The 18,944-nt window shown below is 55.5% G+C and overlaps 1 protein-coding gene across 1 annotated transcript; it reads left to right on the forward strand.

Moving 5' to 3' along the window:
* Nucleotides 1-3,903: 3,903 nt before the first annotated feature.
* On the forward strand, nucleotides 3,904-18,944 carry NCLIV_054630 (conserved hypothetical protein; the record flags this gene model as incomplete). The annotated part of the gene is made up of 17 exons (XM_003885017.1): nucleotides 3,904-4,951; nucleotides 5,607-5,771; nucleotides 6,222-6,402; nucleotides 6,969-7,135; nucleotides 7,672-7,878; nucleotides 8,620-8,847; nucleotides 9,327-9,418; nucleotides 9,825-10,289; nucleotides 10,812-11,013; nucleotides 11,312-12,105; nucleotides 12,676-13,540; nucleotides 14,025-14,303; nucleotides 14,873-15,216; nucleotides 15,582-15,734; nucleotides 16,514-16,631; nucleotides 17,232-17,456; nucleotides 17,797-18,944. The coding sequence occupies 17 exons, from the start codon at nucleotides 3,904-3,906 to the stop codon at nucleotides 18,942-18,944; spliced, it is 6,681 nt and encodes a 2,226-aa protein (XP_003885066.1).

Here is an 18,944-nt window from a genome sequence, read left to right on the forward strand (position 1 = left end):
AGACGCCACAGACACCGAGGAGACACAAAAACCCGCGGGAAATTGCATCGAGAGGGAATCTGCTCGGGGTAGGCCGAGGCACACCGATAGCGAACCGAGGCGCATCGAGCGTTGTTTTCCTTTCCTTTTTCCCGAGGAAAACCGGAAGACCCGAGCCACGCAACTGGTTCCCGCGGCGGCTGTCGCAAAAATCTAAAGAACGCGACGAAAACGCCCGTCGCTGTTCCTTCACTTTTTTATAAAGACACGCCCGCGGGAAGAGCGAGCGTTGAGAGACTTCTAGCCAACTGGGACGGGGAGCGCGGCGTGGCGAGAGACGCCTGGCAGGCAACTTCCGGTCTCGAAAGGAAGCAGTTTTTGTTTCAGGCAAAGAGAGCGGTACCGCCCCGTTAAAAATCAACCGATCTACTCACCACCGTGGCCAAGAGGATCTTCCGGCCATGCTTGGTGTTGTTTGCTGCCGAACGTCTCTGCGCCACGAGCGTGTGTGTACGACACTTGGGGTCAAACGGTGGGTTCCGCGAGGTCTTCTCTCTAAACTAGGGTACTTTTCCCAAACGCCGAGACAAAAAAACACAGCTTTAGGTCACCAATCAGACGCGCGCATAGCCCCTCTTTCCGAGGGAGGAAACCCCTCTCTGGCGCCTGAAAACGAGCGGTCGATCGGTAGGCTCCAGCGCACGTGGCAAGGGTAGCTGCCGTGTGAATTAGCGAACGGCGTGTGTTTCGTAACAGTCCCGCACTGCGTGCGCAGATGTGTTTGTGAAGCCTCTGGTCGAACCCCTGCGTCTTGACGTCTCGATTCTCGTGAAACGAGTTCCATTTGCGCGTGTACTGTTTGTCCCCCGGGACGTGGGCTTTCCACAGGTGGGGTCACAATCTCTATCGGATGTCGCCTCGAAAGACACGAGCTCGAGGAGTCCGGAAAACGCTTTGGTTGGGAAAGAGGGCGGCGGGATAACCTCAGAAGCACGAATAAATCTATACCAATAGAGTCGATACGTCGGCTGCGGGTGCCGAGGGTATTCATGCCGAACGGCTTGGCAGCTGGACGGTTTCGCCTTTTTCGTCGCCCACGGCACAGAAAAGAAGACAGCACTTGGCCCGGTCCGTGTGCGCGAGGACGTGCTGTACGACAAACAATCCTTGGAAATCGAAACGAGGACGAAAAACAACGGACAGAGTCTGTAGATCCTCCGCCTCAAAACACAGCGCCGACAGACGCGCAGCTGGAGACACAGCTCGGCGGGGCTCTCGCGTTCGTGCTCGCCCCCAGTGCTCGGGGAGCCTCAACGGAAAGCTTTCTTTCCTTGCAGAAAATGCGTTCTAAAATGCGCTTTGTTTACGTGAGACACATATGGCGTCTAGATCCGCCTCTGCCCATCCGCATGCCACGGGGTATGCACAGAGTGCGCTCGCTTTTGGCGGGGCGCCTCCGATCTCACCTATTCCCTGCCTAAACCCGCAAAAGAATGGCGCCGGACCCAGTTTCCCGCTTCCCGTGTGTCGCTTCCCTCAAGTGTTCATCTCGCCGATGGAATAACGAGACGGCACTCCGATGTCCCGTCGGCGACTCGCCAGCACAAGTAACAACAGATAGGCTCACGTGGACACGAGAAAAATAGAAGCAGTACGATTCTGAGGGGCGTACATACCCGTCGACTGGAGTGCAGAGCTGCCACGAACTTTTGGAAAAAGCAGACAAAACGCCAGATGAAGTTCGCAGCTTGCGGTCACCCACCGTATGTGCATCGGCATTGGCTAGTGCTTTGCTTGTACCACCGCGTAAATATGCTAGAAAGTACCGTTCAGGTACGATACATTTAGATAGATGCGCTGTTAAGGAACAGAGGAAATGCTACACACTTTAACCGGTAACGCACTGACATAATTATCGTACAAGCACTCAGCTAGTTGTTGCGAGTCCGCGCGGAGCCAGCACCCAGTGGAGGCGACGACACGCCGGGAGACCAACCCTGTTCCTAGAGTTCATAAAATTTCAACATCTGAATCATTTCTATCCCATTCAAACACTCCCAGTCACTGCATGCAGGCACAAGCAAACATATATATATATATATATATATACATATATACACGTCTCGTACGGTGTTTCTAGCCGCGTATGCATGCCTGCATGTGTACGGCACCTTCTGTGTGCCAAGTGTATCTCAGCGTTTTTTTCTTGCTAGGAGAAACGTAAAAAGACGAGGGGATTCGAGCAGTTTCTTTCGTTTCGAAGGAAGTTCGGGCCTTGCCGGTTGCCCGAGCGTGGCGGTTCGACCGCGTGTGTGACGGCACTGCGCTCGTGGCGGCATGCGCCCGTCGGAGAGCTTGTGTGCCGAACTCCGTGCGAGGCCGTGCGTTTTGCTGTCGCGCGTTTTGTTGTCGCTGGTTTTGTGGTCTCTGTCTCGTCCTCGGAGGAGAAGCTCGGGAATCAGTCGCGCAACGGGAAGCCGAAAGCGAGAGTCGCCTTTCCTCGTCTTTTCTTCCGTTCTTTTTCCCGTTGGCGGACCTCGCTCCTCTCATCCGCCGCAAGACACGCGCACGCCCGGTCCGCTGCGCAGAGGAGAAACTAGCCGGTGGGTTTTTCTCAGCGGGCTTAGACGTCTTTGGTTTAGTGAAAAGGAAAAGGCACATTTTGATGCCTTTCCCCTTCTTCGAGTCCCTCCCGGCTTCTAACAGGTCGAGGGCAGCGGGGCAAGCCGCCCTCGCGGTCCCCCCCGCGTCTCCCAAAAGGCACAACACGGGAGAAAAACTCTCAAAATGTCGTTCTTTCTTCTTCACCCACAAGAGGGAAAGACTCGCCTTAGCCGAGCTTTCTATTCTGTCGGGTGCCTGAACGCCCCTCTTGCTGCCGGCTTCTGTGGCGGGCACAGGTCGGCGCAGAAAAGCGGATTTCTCTTGCGTCTCCCAACGAGCCAGCACACATCGACGGCAGGAGCGATTTCTCCACATCCTCACATCTGCTTCTTTAGTCCTCTGGATACGCAAATGCAGATAAGACTTCGAAATACGGTTCACGATTGACCTCGATAGCTTCCTAAGCCGTCGCAATCTACCGGTGTACATGTACACATTGCTGAACTGTGTCAACATATATATATATATATATATACCTTTATATATATATCTTTGTACGGTTTCCTTCAGGAATCGGCACATACACATGGCGATCCGGTGTGTCAAATGAGACATACAAATAAGTGTTTAATTGGTTGTGAGTGTTGTCGCTGCTTCGTCAGTCCTCTGGGCCCGAGTGACGGATTTTTTCAAGGGTCATGCAGTTGGAATTCGTTCGGAATTTTCTGTCTCGAATTCTCTTTTTTCCTGCCAGTCCCCCGTCCCCAGACTCGATGCTCGTTTGCCGTTGCCTCCTTGCAATTTATCCCCTTTCTTCCCAGACGGCGCATCCAGGCGAGTAGCCATTCCCTTCTCTTCTCTTCATTCTCTTCCTGTCCTCCTCCTTCCCTTCTCTCCTTCTCTTGTGTCGAAAACATCTCTCATCTGTCAACCGTGTTCCGCGGCTCCTTCGCCTCTCCCGTTTCGGGGTTTCGCCCATCTGGTTTCTCTCGAGTCTCTGTCCCTCTTCCTTTCCTGTTCCCTTCTCGTCTCCTCCTTCGCCTGCTGGTCCTCTCTCTTCGGTCTCCTGTTTGTCCCCGTTCTTTCTTCCCTCTCGGCAGTCTCTTTCTGTTCTGCGTGTCCGTTTCCCTTCTCTGACTCGCCTTCCTCGTCTCTCTCTCGGCTTTCTTCCTCTCGACTTTCTTCTTCTCGACTTGATTCTTCGACTTGATTTTTCGACTTGATTCTTCTTCTCGGCTTTCTTTGTCTGTCCGGAGCTCTCTTTTTTCTGCGCTCTCGCTCTTCCGTCGCTCGCCCCTTTTTCCTGGTGGCTGCGGCACCATGCGGGTCTTTGACGAGGCGAAACCGGCCTCGGGACCGGGGCCGGAAGACACTGAGTCCGAAGAGGAGCAACTCGAGCGATGGCGGCGCCTGCGCGAGGAGCAACAGCGGTACTCTGTGCTGCCCATCGAGGCACATAAGCCGGCGATGTGCTTCGTCGTCTTCCTCGTCTTCTTCCTCACGCTCTTCTTCGCCGCCGCCATCCTCACCACAGACGTCGAGCGCAAGCACGTCACCCGCCAGGCGATCAGGCGAAACATCTTCCAGGCGCCTTTTCTCCAACCGCCGCGGGCCGCGCCTCAGACCGACCCGCCCCAGGACTCGACCTCCGGCGAGACTGAAAACCAACCGGGGACTTCCGGCGCTGGTGCAGCCACTAGACGCCTCGCAGCGAAACCGGACTTCTTGCCTTTTTCTCAGATTCTCCCGGTCCCCCTTGAGACACTTCGAAGTCTTGCCTCCCACACGCAGGCCTCTCCTGAGTCCTCCCCGTCCTTTTCTCTCCCACCCGCATCACCTGCTGCCTTTCCTGCTTCCTCGCCGTACTCTCCATCTTCTCAACCTTCACCCTCTCCGTCATCTCCTTCACCTCCTTCATTTCCTTCACTTCCTTCATATTCATTTCCTTCATCTTCTTCACTTGATGAGGACTCCGCGGCGCCGGCTTCCCCAGCTGCGCGTTCTTCCCGCCGGCCGTCGTTTGCCCCGACAGTGTCTCCGCTGTCTCCTGCGGCGTCGAGTCCGACTGTCTCCTCGCCGCGTCGGAGACGGCTGAGCGCAGACCGGGCCCCGACGCCGGTCGACGAGGGGACGGGGCTGTGGGAGGGGCGAGGCATCTCGAGCGTGGCGCTGTTGCAGTGGAGCGACGTTGAACTCTGGTTGGAGCGCATTTTGCGGCGCATGTTGCTCACCGGCCTCGTGGCGGATCTCCTCGCGGTCGAAGAGGCGAACCTTTCAGTCGTCAAGGGCATCCTTGCCACCAACTCGGGAACCACTTCCAAAGGCCTGCTCTTGAAGCTCTGGGAAACGACAGGCAAGTACAGCGCACGTGTGTGTGTGTGTGTGCACAGCTTCAACGCGCGAACACTCTGTGGCTGTGGAGACAAGAACTTTCTGTGCCTTCTTTACGCAACTAACCATAGAAGAGTCTCGGCCGCACTCGGCTCCATACACTCTTCCCTCTCCAGCTAAAGGTAGCGATTGCAGCGTCGGCTCCTATACAAATATGTATATATATATATATATATATGCGTATATATATATATATATATATCCGGAGACAAACTTCGTTTCTAAAGTACAGCCAGACCTCCACTTCACCCCTCCGTCGCGCGTCTTCGTGAAAAAACGCGTCCGTGCTGCATCCGTTCGCTCCCGGTGAGATAAGGCGAGAGAGATACTCACACGAGCCCAGAACGGTGCCTTTCCACCCCCTGTGTGGGTTCCGACCGAACCCCTAAACACAAGGCTGTTACGCAGTTCCGGCCGCGTTTTTGTTTAACTCATCTAAGTTGTGTTGTAGGCCTGGGAGTCCGATCGAACAGCGTTCGGCCGGTGTGCTGTTGACGAGCAGTCTGAGACTTGTTCATGCGCCAGGTGAAGCTCACCCAAAGATCCTTCGGAGCTCCTCCCGAGAAGCTGAGGCTCCTTGGAAAACGGTCGTTGCCTGCGCGCGCGTGTGCTCCGGGGTTTCTTCCCTGCAGGCGGCGGCACGTACGAGGTGAACTTCCGAACGCTCTACGGCGTACCCTGGGGCTACGACATCTCGCCTCAGCTGAAGGAGCTAACAACGGGGGGTTGGTTGACGCCTCTCACCAGTTCCGTCACCGTCCAGTTGCTCCTGAGAGACAATTCCGGCGATGCCTCGTGTGAGTCGGGGGTTTCGTTTCTCGCGCAAACTCGCGAAGATATCCTCTTGCGCCCTTCCTGCTTCTTCCAAAGTCGACACTCGCCTCGCGTCCAGCCTCACTCTGTCTGATTCTGCTCAACCCTCTTCTCAGGCTTCAGTCTGTGTCCGTTGTTCTTCTCTCTCCTCTCGCTCTTCTCTTCTCCATCGCCTTTTCTCACTCTTGTCAGTGCTCTCGGGTTTCCAGAGGAGTCACCGGTTTCTCGGTCCTCGCACTTTCTTTTGCCTTTTCTTTCTCGTCTCTCGGGTCTGCGGGGGGCGGGGATGCACGCGTCTGTTCGTTCCGAGCTCAGAGGAAGGGACAAGGCGAGTCGCCTTTGCTTCGTGTCCAGTGCATGTCTCTCCTCTCGAGTTAGGTTGACTCGTCCCCGTTCTCTTTTCTTCCTTCCTGCCGCTTGGATCGGTTGCACAGACGTGGAGGTGAGCTTCACACAGCTGCCGACGGGTCTCATTGTGCCCCGGTGCACCATCTTCGTCAACCTCGTCTCCAGTTTCCTCGTGTCGATCATCGTCTCGGGCCTCTTTTTCCTCGTCACCGTCTGTTACCTCTTCGTGGAAATCTACGCCTTCCGATACGTCAAAAACGCCTCACGGTAGGCCGATAGAGCCGCGCTCCGGAAGCCGTGCGTACTCTCTCCTTTTCTCCCCCTTCACTCGGATATGGTTTCGGCACATCTGGCTACTCCATGCACAGACCGACTTCGAGAAGGAAAGTTTTAAGTAAAGCTGGTGCTCTCAAAGATGCCCCGCACGCTCCCCCTCAATGGAGAGCCGAGAGACGCGCGTCTCCCCTGATCAGTTGACAGCGATCTGCACGCTAAACCTAAACCGGTTCTTCTCAGGATTCACTGGTGGCCCTCAAAAGCCAAGAAAGACCTCTCATTCATTCCTCACATCTGAATATATATATATATATATATATATATGCATGTGGAGAGGTATCGATAAAACCGATATGGATAAGTAGATGCAGTCATATATATATATATATATATACGGACGGAGGGATACATGTAGACCCATCGATCGATGCAATGAGAGATAGATACGCGCAAAGAGTCAAATGCATGTACTCAAACATATATATATATATATATATATATTTCTTTGGGATGTGTGGATGCGTGGTCTCGGCTTTGGTTTGCGTTTCTGTTTTCAGGGTCGCAGAGAGACGCGAGAGTGCGTTTTCTGCGTATCTCCGCGGAAGGTGGGAAGTTCTGGGAACGTGTGTGTGCGGCTTCTTGACGGCGATTCTTCTGTGCAGCCGTGCCGTTGTCGCGAACCTGTTGCCCAACGTCAACACTTTCAAGTACATACAGCTCGTCGGTGAGGAGAGGAAGTGACTGTTCTTTCGAAGCGGGGGCGCAGAGCCCTCAGACGAAAAAGACCGGACAGACGAAAGGAAGAAACAGACACTCCAGAAAGAGGGAAAAGACACACTTCAAAAAAGAACAGACGGGGGGGGACAGACCCTACAGACCCTAGCACGCGAGTCAGGACACTCTGAGTCTGAAGAAAAAACGCCCTCGCCGCCAAGGGCTCTATCTTCTCGTCACCCCTGTGTGGTGAGAAGATCAAATCTCAGCTCCACCTGCTTCTCCCCGTGGATGTGCCGCAGCGCTTTGTGCCTGTGCTCTCGCCTCGCGCCACTCTCGCGTTTTCCCAGCACCCACTATTCGAACACGGATTTCTGTTTTCACATCTGTTAGCGAGAGAACCACTCAGATGCTCGAAGGATCCGTCCCAAAACATAGTCCCAGGAGCGAGGCGAAACCCTCCTTTATGCACGTTTTCTGGGCCGCCGCGCCTCGGCGATGTTGACTGCGGGCTGTCGGTCTTTCTGGGTTCCTGTGTCTCTGCAGACTTGGTCGACGATGTGACGCGTTTCCTGATTGTCGCCACAACCTTCTTCGCGATGATGCGAACGCTGCTTTTCCTCACGAATGCCAGTCTCTTTTTCTTCGTCGTCCAGCGCGCCCTGAAAACTGCGCTTCGCGAATTCTCAGGAGTTCACCTCGTGGCGATGCTCGCGATCCTGGGCGTCGCCGCCTCGAATTACCTGCTCGCAGGTGCGCGAACAAAAGCGGCTTCTTACGCGAAGCAAAGAGCGAGAGGAAACGAGAAGAGAAAAGAGTAAACGTAAAGAAAGAAGACACCGCGCCTGGCCTATCCATCCATCTCAACGTAGACCACGCATCTCTATCTACACACCGATCCTGACATACATTTGCATACGTCTTGGGTGTGCATACATTTTTGCGTGCGTCGTTTTTGTGTAAAAGTCTTGATGTTTTGTCGACACATGCATGTGCAAATCAGCTGTGTAGATACAGGGCATGTACGTGTGTGGATGGATTTACGGATGCATCCACCTGTCTACTGAATACTGTAGCGATCATTTAGTATCTGTGAGTGTATCCTTCTCTCTGGATTGATGCACCTAACTATGCAGGTATGTGCACGAATGAGTGTCGATCAGCCTGACGATGCGACCTCTGCAGTGCGCCTCTCTGTAGTTTCGGCGAGTGCGAGGCCCTCGCTTCTAGGGGAAGCGTCCGACCGCGTCCATTCTCCTTTCCGAGGACGCGCCGCGTGTTTTCTCGCTAGTCTTTCTTTTGCTTCCTGTCCTCCGAACGCTCTCTCCATACTCAGCTCTATATCTACAAAACATACAGATATATACATCTCTTGTTTTGAGCATTTGTGTATCTACGCCTCTCTGTTGATGTGTGGCTGTCGTGTGGGACGTATGCGTCGAGCTACGGGGAGACCTGCGAGTGTCTGGGAGTTTGCGCGGTGGCCTGTGTCAGGAGTGAAGGAGACGCCCTTTGGAACGTACGGAGATGCGATCTTTCAGACGCTTGCTCTTCTGTTCGGCTCGCCACTGCTCTTCACGTTTCCCCCCGTCGGCGCCCTGTACAACCTCGTCTTCATTCTCGTTTGGTGGACCATTCTTCTCCCGATGTTGATTGCCCTCGTCGTCTACTCTGTTCGAAAGGTTATGGTCAAGACAGGCTTGAATGAAACGGAAATGCTCGGTGAGTTCGCCGGCCCAGAGACGCCCGTGTGTGTCTGCATGTGCGGCGTTTCTGTCTCCTCGGCGCGCTCGCTTCGCTTTCGCTTCCTCTTGGCGGCTCACAGCTGCAGGCAGCGAAGGTCTCGGATCGCGCCCGCTTCCCTGTGTGTGCGGGTCTTTCGTGGCGCGCGCGCGCGCCTCGTCTCGTGCTTCGGCATCTCGCTGCAGAGCGAGGGTTCGGCCTTTTACCTCGCTCCTGTCCTCACTAACCCTCACGAACGCCCTGTCCTTCTTCCTCGCGCCGTGGCAGCTCTCGCTTGTTCTTCCTTCTCTGAATCGCCTCGCGCTGGGGGAGTCTCCTGGAGGATCTCTCGTCGGGGTCTCGGCAGTGCAGTTGCGAGGCGCGTTGGCGACGTTTCTTCGAGGCTCTCTCCCTGCAGATGTTACCAGATACGTTTTCAGGCTCGCGGGAAAAAAGGCTCCGTCTGTGTGCGTGCGCAGGCGCCGAGATGGCTGACCAGGCCCGAGACTTCCTTGCAGAATTTGTCTTCTGCTGCGCCCCGGACCCTGGACGCCACGCGACTTCCGACGAGGTGGGCAGAAAACGAAAAGAAGCGTGGTCTTGGAGAGGAGGCAGAGTCGGGTGAAGAAGCGCGGAGAGCAGGAAAGCGGAGAGCAGTGACAACATGTATCGCAAATGTGCCTGTCCGGGGCACGAAGAACACTCCAAAAGGACTCGATTCCTCCACTCGTCTCTGATGCCCGTGCTCCTCTCTTCCGTCCTTTTCCCTTCCAAGATTCCCCACTCTCTCGCCTCTCTCTCCTTTCGGTTCTTTATGCTCTGTGTGTGTTTCCCCTTTTCTCTTTTTCTGTGCTGCACATTCCCTCCACTCTTCTCCCTCCTTTCCGCTCATGTCTCTCCTCCGCCCTCTCCTCCTTCGCGGCTCTCACGTGCGCTTCTCGTCGGTCTGCGCCTTGCTTCTGGGTCGTTTGGTGCAGAAGCGGCGTCTCCAGCAGAAAGAGGAGAAGGCAGAGATGCGGAGACAGGAGAAAGAGTCTCAGAGACAGATTGAAGAGAGTGGCGTGGCGGTCACAACGATTCCGGAGTCGAAGACGCGGCCGTCGCGGGTGTTGCTGTGTCTCCTCCTCGTCTTCTCCATCTTCTTCGTCGCCGGCGTCTCGCTCCTTTTTGACGCGCCTCGAGTCTACCGCGATCACACAGCCACCAGCCAACTCGAGAATCGACGCTTCCTGTCCACGGACCCGTTCGCGAGCAAGCGCCTTCTCGAACTCACGCCTCCTCTTGGATTCCGAGATGACCTCTGTGCGACAACCCGCGCACAGAACAGCCAAGGCGAACCAAGTGGAGACACCGCCGCACAGGCCGGCGGCAGCAACGGAGACTCGACAACTCAAGGCGAAGGCGCGCAGATTCTCAAGAACGTCCTCACTGCTCTCTCCGAGGTAAGCGCGACGAAAACGGCGAGAAACGAGCGTACGACTTCTCTCTTGACAGTTTCCGTCTCTCTCTATTGCGACGCTTTCCCCTCTCTGTGGACTTTCCCCTCTCTACACTTTCTTCCTTTCTTCTGTCTACACTTTCCTGTCTCTACACTTCCCTGTCTCCACACTTTCCCCTCTCTACACTTTCTTCTGTCTCTACACTTTCCTCTCTTTGGTGCCCTTCCCTCGCTTCTCGCGTTTCTTCTGGGCGGTCGCTCTCCCGTTCTCTGTTCGCCCTCTTCGCGTCTCGGCTCTCGGGCGTTGCCGACGCAGGCGCACGGATCCCCTCCTTGTGGGGAGGACGTCTTCCTGGCGAAGACAAAGGCCCTCAGCAGCGTGGGGTGCCTTTCGGCTCGCCCGTCACCAATCTCAGTCGCTCTTTCTCTCTTTAATTTCTCTCTTTCTGTATCTCTGTATCTCTCTCTTTTCCCCCTTCTATCTGCCTTTCTCTGTCTCTCGTCTTTGCTGGCTGTCTTCTCTCAGCCGTTGCCACGAACAATCACGCTGAAGGACGTCTCCTCTCTCCAGGGAATCTACGACTGGCTGCAGCACGTCCTCGCGGAAGAGATTTTGAACGCGGCCTACTCAGCACCGTACCTTTCCCATCGCGCCCCGCTCGCCAATCCCGGGGCTCTTCTGATCGCGCGGCGTGTCAGCCTGCAGTGCCGCGCGTCGACGTCGTCGCGTGAGTGAACGGCAAACCCCACAGCAGATAAGACGCCAAACTCTCTCTCGCCTTGGCACTTCTCTGTGCATCTTTTCCTCGGCGTCGCTTCTCCAAAATCCCTGCGATTTAGGTGCCGGCTTTGCTTGGATGGGCGAATCTGTTTGCCGCCTCTTTCGTCGCTCAATGCTGGGTCCAGTCCGCTTGGACCAGTCCCTGCCTGCCTCTGGTCTACCTCGTCGCCACTCCGCGTTTCCCTCTCCATTCTTCTCGCTCCTCATCCTTGCTCGGCTCTTGTCTCGCTTTCCTGTCTTTCCAGTGTATCGCATATGTCCCGTGACGCGCCTGGGAACCAGTTCCTTCTCGTCGGGCACGACGGAGACGTACGGAGTGAACGGCGCGAAATTCACCGCCGATGTCGACGACCGCGTCTACCGTGTAGGTCTCTTCTTCACTTCGACTCTCGCGGGTGCGACCGGCGCTACCGCCTCTGCCAAAAAGCGTTCCTCGTCTTCTGTTGACCCCGCTCCTGCCTCGCCTTCTGTTGACCCCGCTCCTGCCTCGCCTTCTGGTGATCCCGCTCCTGCCTCGCCCTCTGGTGATCCCGCTCCTGCCTCGCCTTCTGGTGATCCCGCTTCTGCTTCGTCTCCTGTTGATCCCGCCTTCTCTTCCTCTTCTGCGTCGCCTTCTCCCTCTTCTTTCTCGCCTTCCTCTTCCTCTTCATCCTCCCCTGGAGCTGCCGTGGTTTCAGCCGACAGTGCGCCTTCGCCCCTGTCGGCTGAAGCGCCGCTTCGTCGTCTTGCTTCGTCAGGTGTCTCTTCTCAGTCTCCGCGCAAACTGGGAGATCAAGGAGGTCTTTCTCGCATCGTCCCGCGCACTTCGCAGGTTGTGCGGACCAGCGCCGACCCTCTCGCTGACCTCTTGGGCTCCCCCAGGGCCGCTACGCTGAATCTTTCGGCCACAGAGTTTGCGGCTCTTTATCACGGCACCTCCAGCATGAAGGGAAAAATCGATCGCCTCAAAGAAGGCGGATTCTTGGATTACCAACTTGCGCAGCTCGATGTAGTCTGGGTGGACTTCAACGGAGACTCCGGTGTATACCTCCTCAACAAGGTATATGCCGAACGCCGAACTTGGCATCTGCGTGTACTTACTTGTGTACATTTACAGAGATGCATGTAAATGCTTGCATATATATATATATATATAAATATGTATAAATGTATAAATATATATGTATAGGACACTGCACGTCTCTGTGTGGACCATGGGGATCTCCCTCTGTGTGTACAAGTACATTTTGTATATGTTTATTTACACATCTTCTTTTTAGTGAGAGTAGAGCCCCAGGCTGGTGATTCCGATTTTATAGAGGAAGGGGCGGCTGCGTTCTGTGTCTCGCCTCTCAACTTGAGAACTGTGGGTTCAGCACGTCGAAAAGGTTCACGCCTCCGGTTCCTCAAAAAACAGGGAAAAGGGGCTGGCGCGCGCGCGGTGTTACACCTGGACTGTCGTCTTCCCTGCGTTAGGTGCCTCGCCTCGTTTTTTCCGCTCGTTTCGCGATGTCTGTCGTTTGCCCCGGCTTCCTTTGTCTCCCTGTCTCGGAGTGCCTTGCATTGTTGGTCTTCGAGTTCTTCGTGACGCGTTTTCACTGCTTTTTTCCTCGTGTGTTTGGCTTCCCAGGTGACCTTTGAGCTGGCGAATACGGGAGGCTTGACAGTGACGCCAGGAGTCGTCGCAGTTCCTTCGTGGACTCTGTCTCCCACTTCGGCGTCTGCCCATGCGTCGTTCGTCCTCGTTATGATAGCCTCCCTCTGTTTTCTCCTGTATATCCTCTACTCCTACCGCACAACCCAGAAGCGTGTCTACTCGTCTTCTCTCTTCATCTTCCTGGACCTGCCGACGCTCATCTTCCTCTCGCTCTTTGTCTTCTTTTACGTCGCCCTCCTCAACGTGTCCTTCAACCCGGGATGGGAGTCGGCAGCTTCCATCGGCCTCGGCGTCTCCACTCAGACGCAAGACGCAACGATGCGCTCCGTCTCTGCTCTCTCGCGCCTCGCCTCCAACTTCCTCCCGGGGGCGAGCCCCCGTCACCTGGCCGGAGACAACGGAGACGCAGGCAGCGGGCTCGGAGACACTGGGACGCGACGGCGCCTGGGAGCGACAGGCTCGGCGCGCAGTGGGGAGGGACGAGGCGGAATCGCGCCGGCTCAAAAGAACGCTCGTTTGCGTTCTTCCTCATCCGTGGAGGTGCCCGCCGCCTCAGCCAACAGAGAAGAGGAACACGGAGGCGGCGAGCACGTATCGCCGCGACGCAGGAGCCGAGGCTCCCAGGCGCATGCACCTTCTTCCTCTGTTGCCGCCGGGTTTCCCTTCCCCTCTTCCTCTCTTGTTTCGTCGCCACATGTCTCTTCCGCTTCGCTTCCCGCGCGGCGCCTCAGTGCGGGCACAGGAGAGGACGCGGGCGAGTTCGGCGACTCTCTGGACATTCCCGGCATCGTGCCTGGCCCCGTCCAGCCCTGGCTTTGGGTGCCTGGGTCCTCGCAAGGTAGGCGAAAATGTCCGGCGCGGGGCGAGCTCGCAGTGGCGAGGCGCGTCGAAGCCAGCGAGAGGGAAGTCGGGGCCGAGGCGGCCCTCGAAAAGCGAAACAAGAGCGGGAAAACTCGCAAAGATGAGCTCGGTGCCGGCGTTTCAGTGGACATGCATCCACGAGGTTGAAGCCGCTGTCCCGCTTCTGCCTTTGCGTGCTTGCGCCGTCCGCTGCTCTGACGCGATGCTGCACTTCTCTGTCTCCTGCCTCGCAACAGTCTTTCCTTTCGTTTCTGTTTTCTAACCCTCCTGCGCGTCTCTCCTCGCAGATCTGTGCTTACTTGGCCTTCTCGCTTTCTCTCGCAGTCTCGCCTTTTCTCTCCTTCTAGTTCTCTTTCCTTCTTTATTTTTCTCTGTCTACCTCCATCTCACTTTCTCCGTCTCACGCTCTCTTCCACTTTTCTGTTTCTCGGTTCCCCTTTGTTTCTGCGTCCTGCCCGCAGGCCCAGACAACTCGCCGCCGCCGACAGCGGAATCCATCCTTCGGTTCATGCGCTTGCAGGAGTCCCTCGAGGCGAAGGGTGACGCTCTTTTCCGCGCCAAGGTTCTGGCTGTCGTGGCTCTTCTGATGGTGGCGGTGAGGATCCTCACGCTCACAGCAGCCGTTCCCCAGCGCTTCCAAGAGGCTCGCAAGCTTATTGAAATTCTCTACGGAGCAGCGTCGCAGATCGCTATCGCGAGTGTCTTTGTCGTCGTCGCCTTCTTCGCCTTTTGCTTCGCCGGTAAGCGCGAAACAGGTTCTCGCACTTTCCGCGCGGCGAGGCACAAACCTTCTCTCCAGCAGCCTGCCTCTGGGGCCCTGTGTTCTCTATACGTCTCTATAGCGCAACTCTTCTTCTTCTCTCCTGGCTGCGTTCCTCAAAGCAAGCCTCCAACCTTTTTCTGTCTCCGCAGGCGACAGGAAACTGCAGCGCTCTCAGATCCTCTCTTTCCCCTCCGCTCACCCCGTGCCTTTTCCTGTCTTGGCCTTCTGCTCTCGAGAAGCGCCCAGCGAGGAGACACTTTCGCTAGGCCTCGAAAGCCCGTTCCCCCAGGGAGCTCCCGAGTCTCTCGCAGTCTCTCTCTCGCCCCTCCTGTCTCTCTCCCTTAGCGGGAGTCCCCTGCTGTCACCCCGCGTGTCTCTGGTTTGGGCCCTCGCCACGCAGAGGTAGACGCCCGTTTTTTCGTGTGGACCGTCGGAATGCAAGGCAAGCGGCGTCTCTTTGCTTTTTTCGCGCCTCTTTCTCCTCTCTTTTTCCTCTTGGGATCTTTCTGTGTCTCCCTGGCGGCTCTCTCTGTCCTCGTTTTTCAGGGTACACGATTTTGGGTGTCCAGTTTCGAGGCTTTAGCACGCCGACGTATTCGATCGTGACGTGCCTGATGATTTTAACTTCAAAATGGAACTTCAACGCTGTCACGGCTCCCGCCACGCAGCACCACGCTCTCACGTGGCAGTTTGAGGCGTTCGTTTTCTTCTTCTGCATCGTTTTCTTCTGCTACTTGAACTACCTCGTCCTCGCCTTCCTCTATCTGCGCTACACACACATCGAGCTCGACGCAGCACCAGAAGTGCAAGACCTCGTCACCAAGTACGGCGTCGAACCCAGACGCAGGATGGCCCTCGCCGTCAGCGACACCGTCATTCTCTACTGGAAAGTAAGCACGAGACGCAAAGACATCTCTTTTATAGCGATACATGCAGAAAAGTAGAGAGAGATCGATGCAGGCATATCCATACGCGTCCGCTTATATACACCTACTGATCTCCACGCGTGTGTAGGTAAACGCTTCCACTGCCACTCCCTACAGAGTTGCACTTATGCAGATGTATACGGATAGAGAGAGAGATTGTGGTGTGTGTAGAAATGCATTTTTCATGTAAAAGCCCATCTATGTGAGGACCTTTCACATATATATGTATATATATGTTTTTGTTGGCGGCCGTGTGTGATCTGGTGTGTTGGTGAATTTTGAGTGTGGATTTTTCGGGAAAAGTGGGTTTTTGCTTTTCGGCGTTTCAGGCCTTTTTGAAAGCCCTCCAGTTGGCGATTGCGCAGGCGAACGCAGACGGAGCGATGGCGTCTCTGGACAGTCAAGCGGCGCTGCTTCGCGATCGCTTCTTCGACGAATTTCGAGGCCTTCCCACTCTCGCAACTCTCCCCTGTACTACCAAGGTGAGTCCTGTCGCCGTCTCTTCTCAGCCGTGTGTTTGCGCACTCTGCCGCCACATCGTCTGAACTGGATGCACCGGTTGAATCCTGCCCTCTTTCCGAAGTGATCCTGCGTTTTTGAAGGGAATTCCGTGCCGCTTTTTCTCTCGTTCTGCTCATCCACACTCCTTCCCCGTGTCGCCCGCGAGTCTCCGCACCCCTCTCCCTGAAAGGTATTAACTCTGATCAAGGTTACAGCTTCGCCTGTATACTCTCGAACTTCATGTACAAAGATATATATATATATATATATATAAAGAAATGATGAGTTTCATTAATGGGAGCACAGTTCCCAAATGTAGAGAGGTGGACTGATGCAGATATGCATATACATACTTATATAAGCATACATATATTTCTATGTAGGTCTATGCATGTATAGAATAGAGTTATGAGGATATATATGGATCTGCAACAGTCGATTGACAACGCGAACGGGGAGGCTCAGGGTGAGTGGAGAGAGAGCTGGAAACGGGAAGGAAAGCGTTCGTCGAGAAATGCAGAACTGTCCACGGGGACAGGCGTCCTCAAAAAAAAAAAGAAGAGAACGCAGGCGCCGCCGAAAGTGGAAACTTTTGCGAAGGAGAGCGGCTTTCAGCGAAGAATGCTCGAGAGCGGGCGGTGTTGAAAACGACACGAGGAGAAGGAAAGGAAGCAAACACAGTGGTGGATCGACTCTTCTTTGTTGTTGAGAAGAACCCCGCCGCGCGTGCGCGCAACCGCCGCATCCATTTTTTGTTCAGGACCGCATTGAGCGCGCCTTTCTCGGCACGCAGCTGGTTCGCATTCAGCAGTACATCACAGACTTGGAGTTCCTCAAGGCGAAGCAGTTTTTGATTCTCTACGATTTGAAAATCCTGGGTACGAAACTGTCTCCTACCTCTCCTCTCGCGCCTTGCCGGTTCCCGGATGTCTCGCTTCTGAACTTTTCCCTCTATTCGTATCGCACGGAAACGACCATCTACATATTCGTACGTTACATATGCATGCATGCATACATTTACACATATATGCAATCATATAGATATGTCTGTTTTCATCGGTGTGTGAGTGGAGGCTTTTCCGCGTAGACAGCCCCTACACACATACACACACGCACATTTAAACAAACATGCGCATTCTGTCAAGAGTAAATACGTTTTTGTAACTGTATACGTTTGTATATGCATTTGTACATCTTTTTCTTCCCTGGGTGGATCTCCTTTTTGCACGGGGCCTGCGTTGCGAAGGGTAGAAGACTGCGCTATCATAGCAAATGCCACAGCTTTCCCCCCTCCCCTTCCCTTCTTCCTGGGCAGTTTTTCATTCCCTGCATGCGAAAGGCGAGTCCTGGATTCTGCCTCGTGGAGAATCCAGGGGCGCGCAAAGGTCTACTATGTACGGTTTTCTCGGAACGCTTCCACGTTGATATCTACACTTTTTGTCGCAGCTCAACCTCGTGTGCGTGTCTTGGTTTTCCAGGAGACTACCAGCGGAGTGTCCGCAAGCTGAACAAGAAGAAAGGCCTTTTCATTGCGTCCTTGGAGCGTGCGTTGCAGGATCTGAACGACGAAATTGACGTTCTCCAGAACGACATTTCTCTTCTCACCTATGCAGACGAGCAGACGGAGGAGCGGGTCGAGCAAAGACACCGCCAGCGCCAGCTTCTGGACCTCACAGGCGTCGCCCGAGGCCCCGCTGTGCTTCGTAAGTCCGAAAAACGAAAGTTGAAAGTCGCACGTGACCCGGGCAGAAAGCATCTGCAGACACACGCGGGAAGGAGCAACGGACGAGGATAAAGCGCATGCGAAGAAGGATTCTCGCGCATCGCTGTGAATCAAGGGGGAAAAAGACGGAAGACGAGGTATGGATAAAGACGGAAGACGAGGTTTGGACGAGAAGGCACAAGCCTTGGAGAGAATCGACAGAAGGCGATGCTTTTTTCCGTGTTTCGTTAGTTAACTTTTTTTTCGTGTGCTTACCTGCGGTTTCTGTTTTATCCCCTGTTCTCCCCTTTCTCCCTCTCGTGCAAATTGTCTTTTTTCAGCGCCGGGAGTGTATGTACCGCCAGAGTCTTTGGAGGAGGCTCGTCAAGTGCAGCGGAAAGAAGAAACCAAGCGCGAGGAGCGCATTTCGGAATGGCGCCGGCGCGTCTCCGAGGGCGAGGTGTACCCGGTGTCTCTCCAGGAGCTTCGCCGCAGGCGGCAGCGGAGACAGGAGTTCGATTCAGGTTCGCCTTTTGTCGTCGCAGCCGAGCTGTTGGACGACCCAGACTTCCTGGACGGCGAGGACGCGCCTCAGGCGTCAGGCGCCTCCGGGTCCCGCAGAGCGAGTCAGCGACGGTACCTGGATCCAGGGCTGGTGGCGGAGGAAGACGACGACGCGCTTCTCGCCGTCTCGCCGGTTGCGCGCCAGCGAGGCAAAGAGAAGAGGCGCCAGGGGGGACGGGACTCCGTGGCCTTCGCGCTGTCGCCTCTAGATGGGGTTGAGAGGAAGGCGTCGCCCGTGGGCGCGCAGAAGACGGACGACGACTGGGATCTCGTGCGACAACGGTTCGGAGGCGAGCGACAGCCTACGCTGCACTTCCAAGACGACCGAGGCAGCGACATCCTCGTGCGTCCTGACGTCCAGACGGAGACGGCGAAGGCGGCCTGGCGACGCAGCGGCGGGCGTGGCGCCTCAGGCGACGTGGATCCTCAGGGCGTCGTGAAAATCAAAAAGACCGTCAAAATCCGCCCGTTCAAAAAGAAAGACGGGCGTGCGAAAACCGAGTCTTCGCCGCTCTCGGCAGCTTCGACTCCGCGGCCCGAAGACGAGAAGAGAAAGAGAAAGAAGGGCAAGGGGTTCCGGGAGGCAGAGGCGCCGGCCAGAAGTGAAGAAGACGCGGCGCGCGCGGCGTCTGAAGAAAGCGACGAGGGCGAACGCCCGGAAACGAACGCACCTGCGATTCACTACGCGCGGAGTCTGTCGATGCGTGTGCAGAGGGGACCGCGCGACAGAGCTGACTCGAAGGGCGGGGCCGGCTACGAAGCACTCTCTCGGATGCGGAAAGAACCGGAGCGCAGAAAGAAGAAAGAGGACAAGCCGAGACGCACAGAAAAGAAAGAGAGCGCGTACCAAGTGCTGGAGAACAAACCAAAGAAAAAGGAAGCAAGAGGAGGCGTCTTCGGCGTCAATATTCTAGGAGAAGAGTAA

The sequence above is a fragment of the Neospora caninum genome, chromosome XI (assembly GCF_000208865.1).
Source record: "Neospora caninum Liverpool complete genome, chromosome XI".
Taxonomy (NCBI): Eukaryota; Apicomplexa; class Conoidasida; order Eucoccidiorida; family Sarcocystidae; genus Neospora; species Neospora caninum.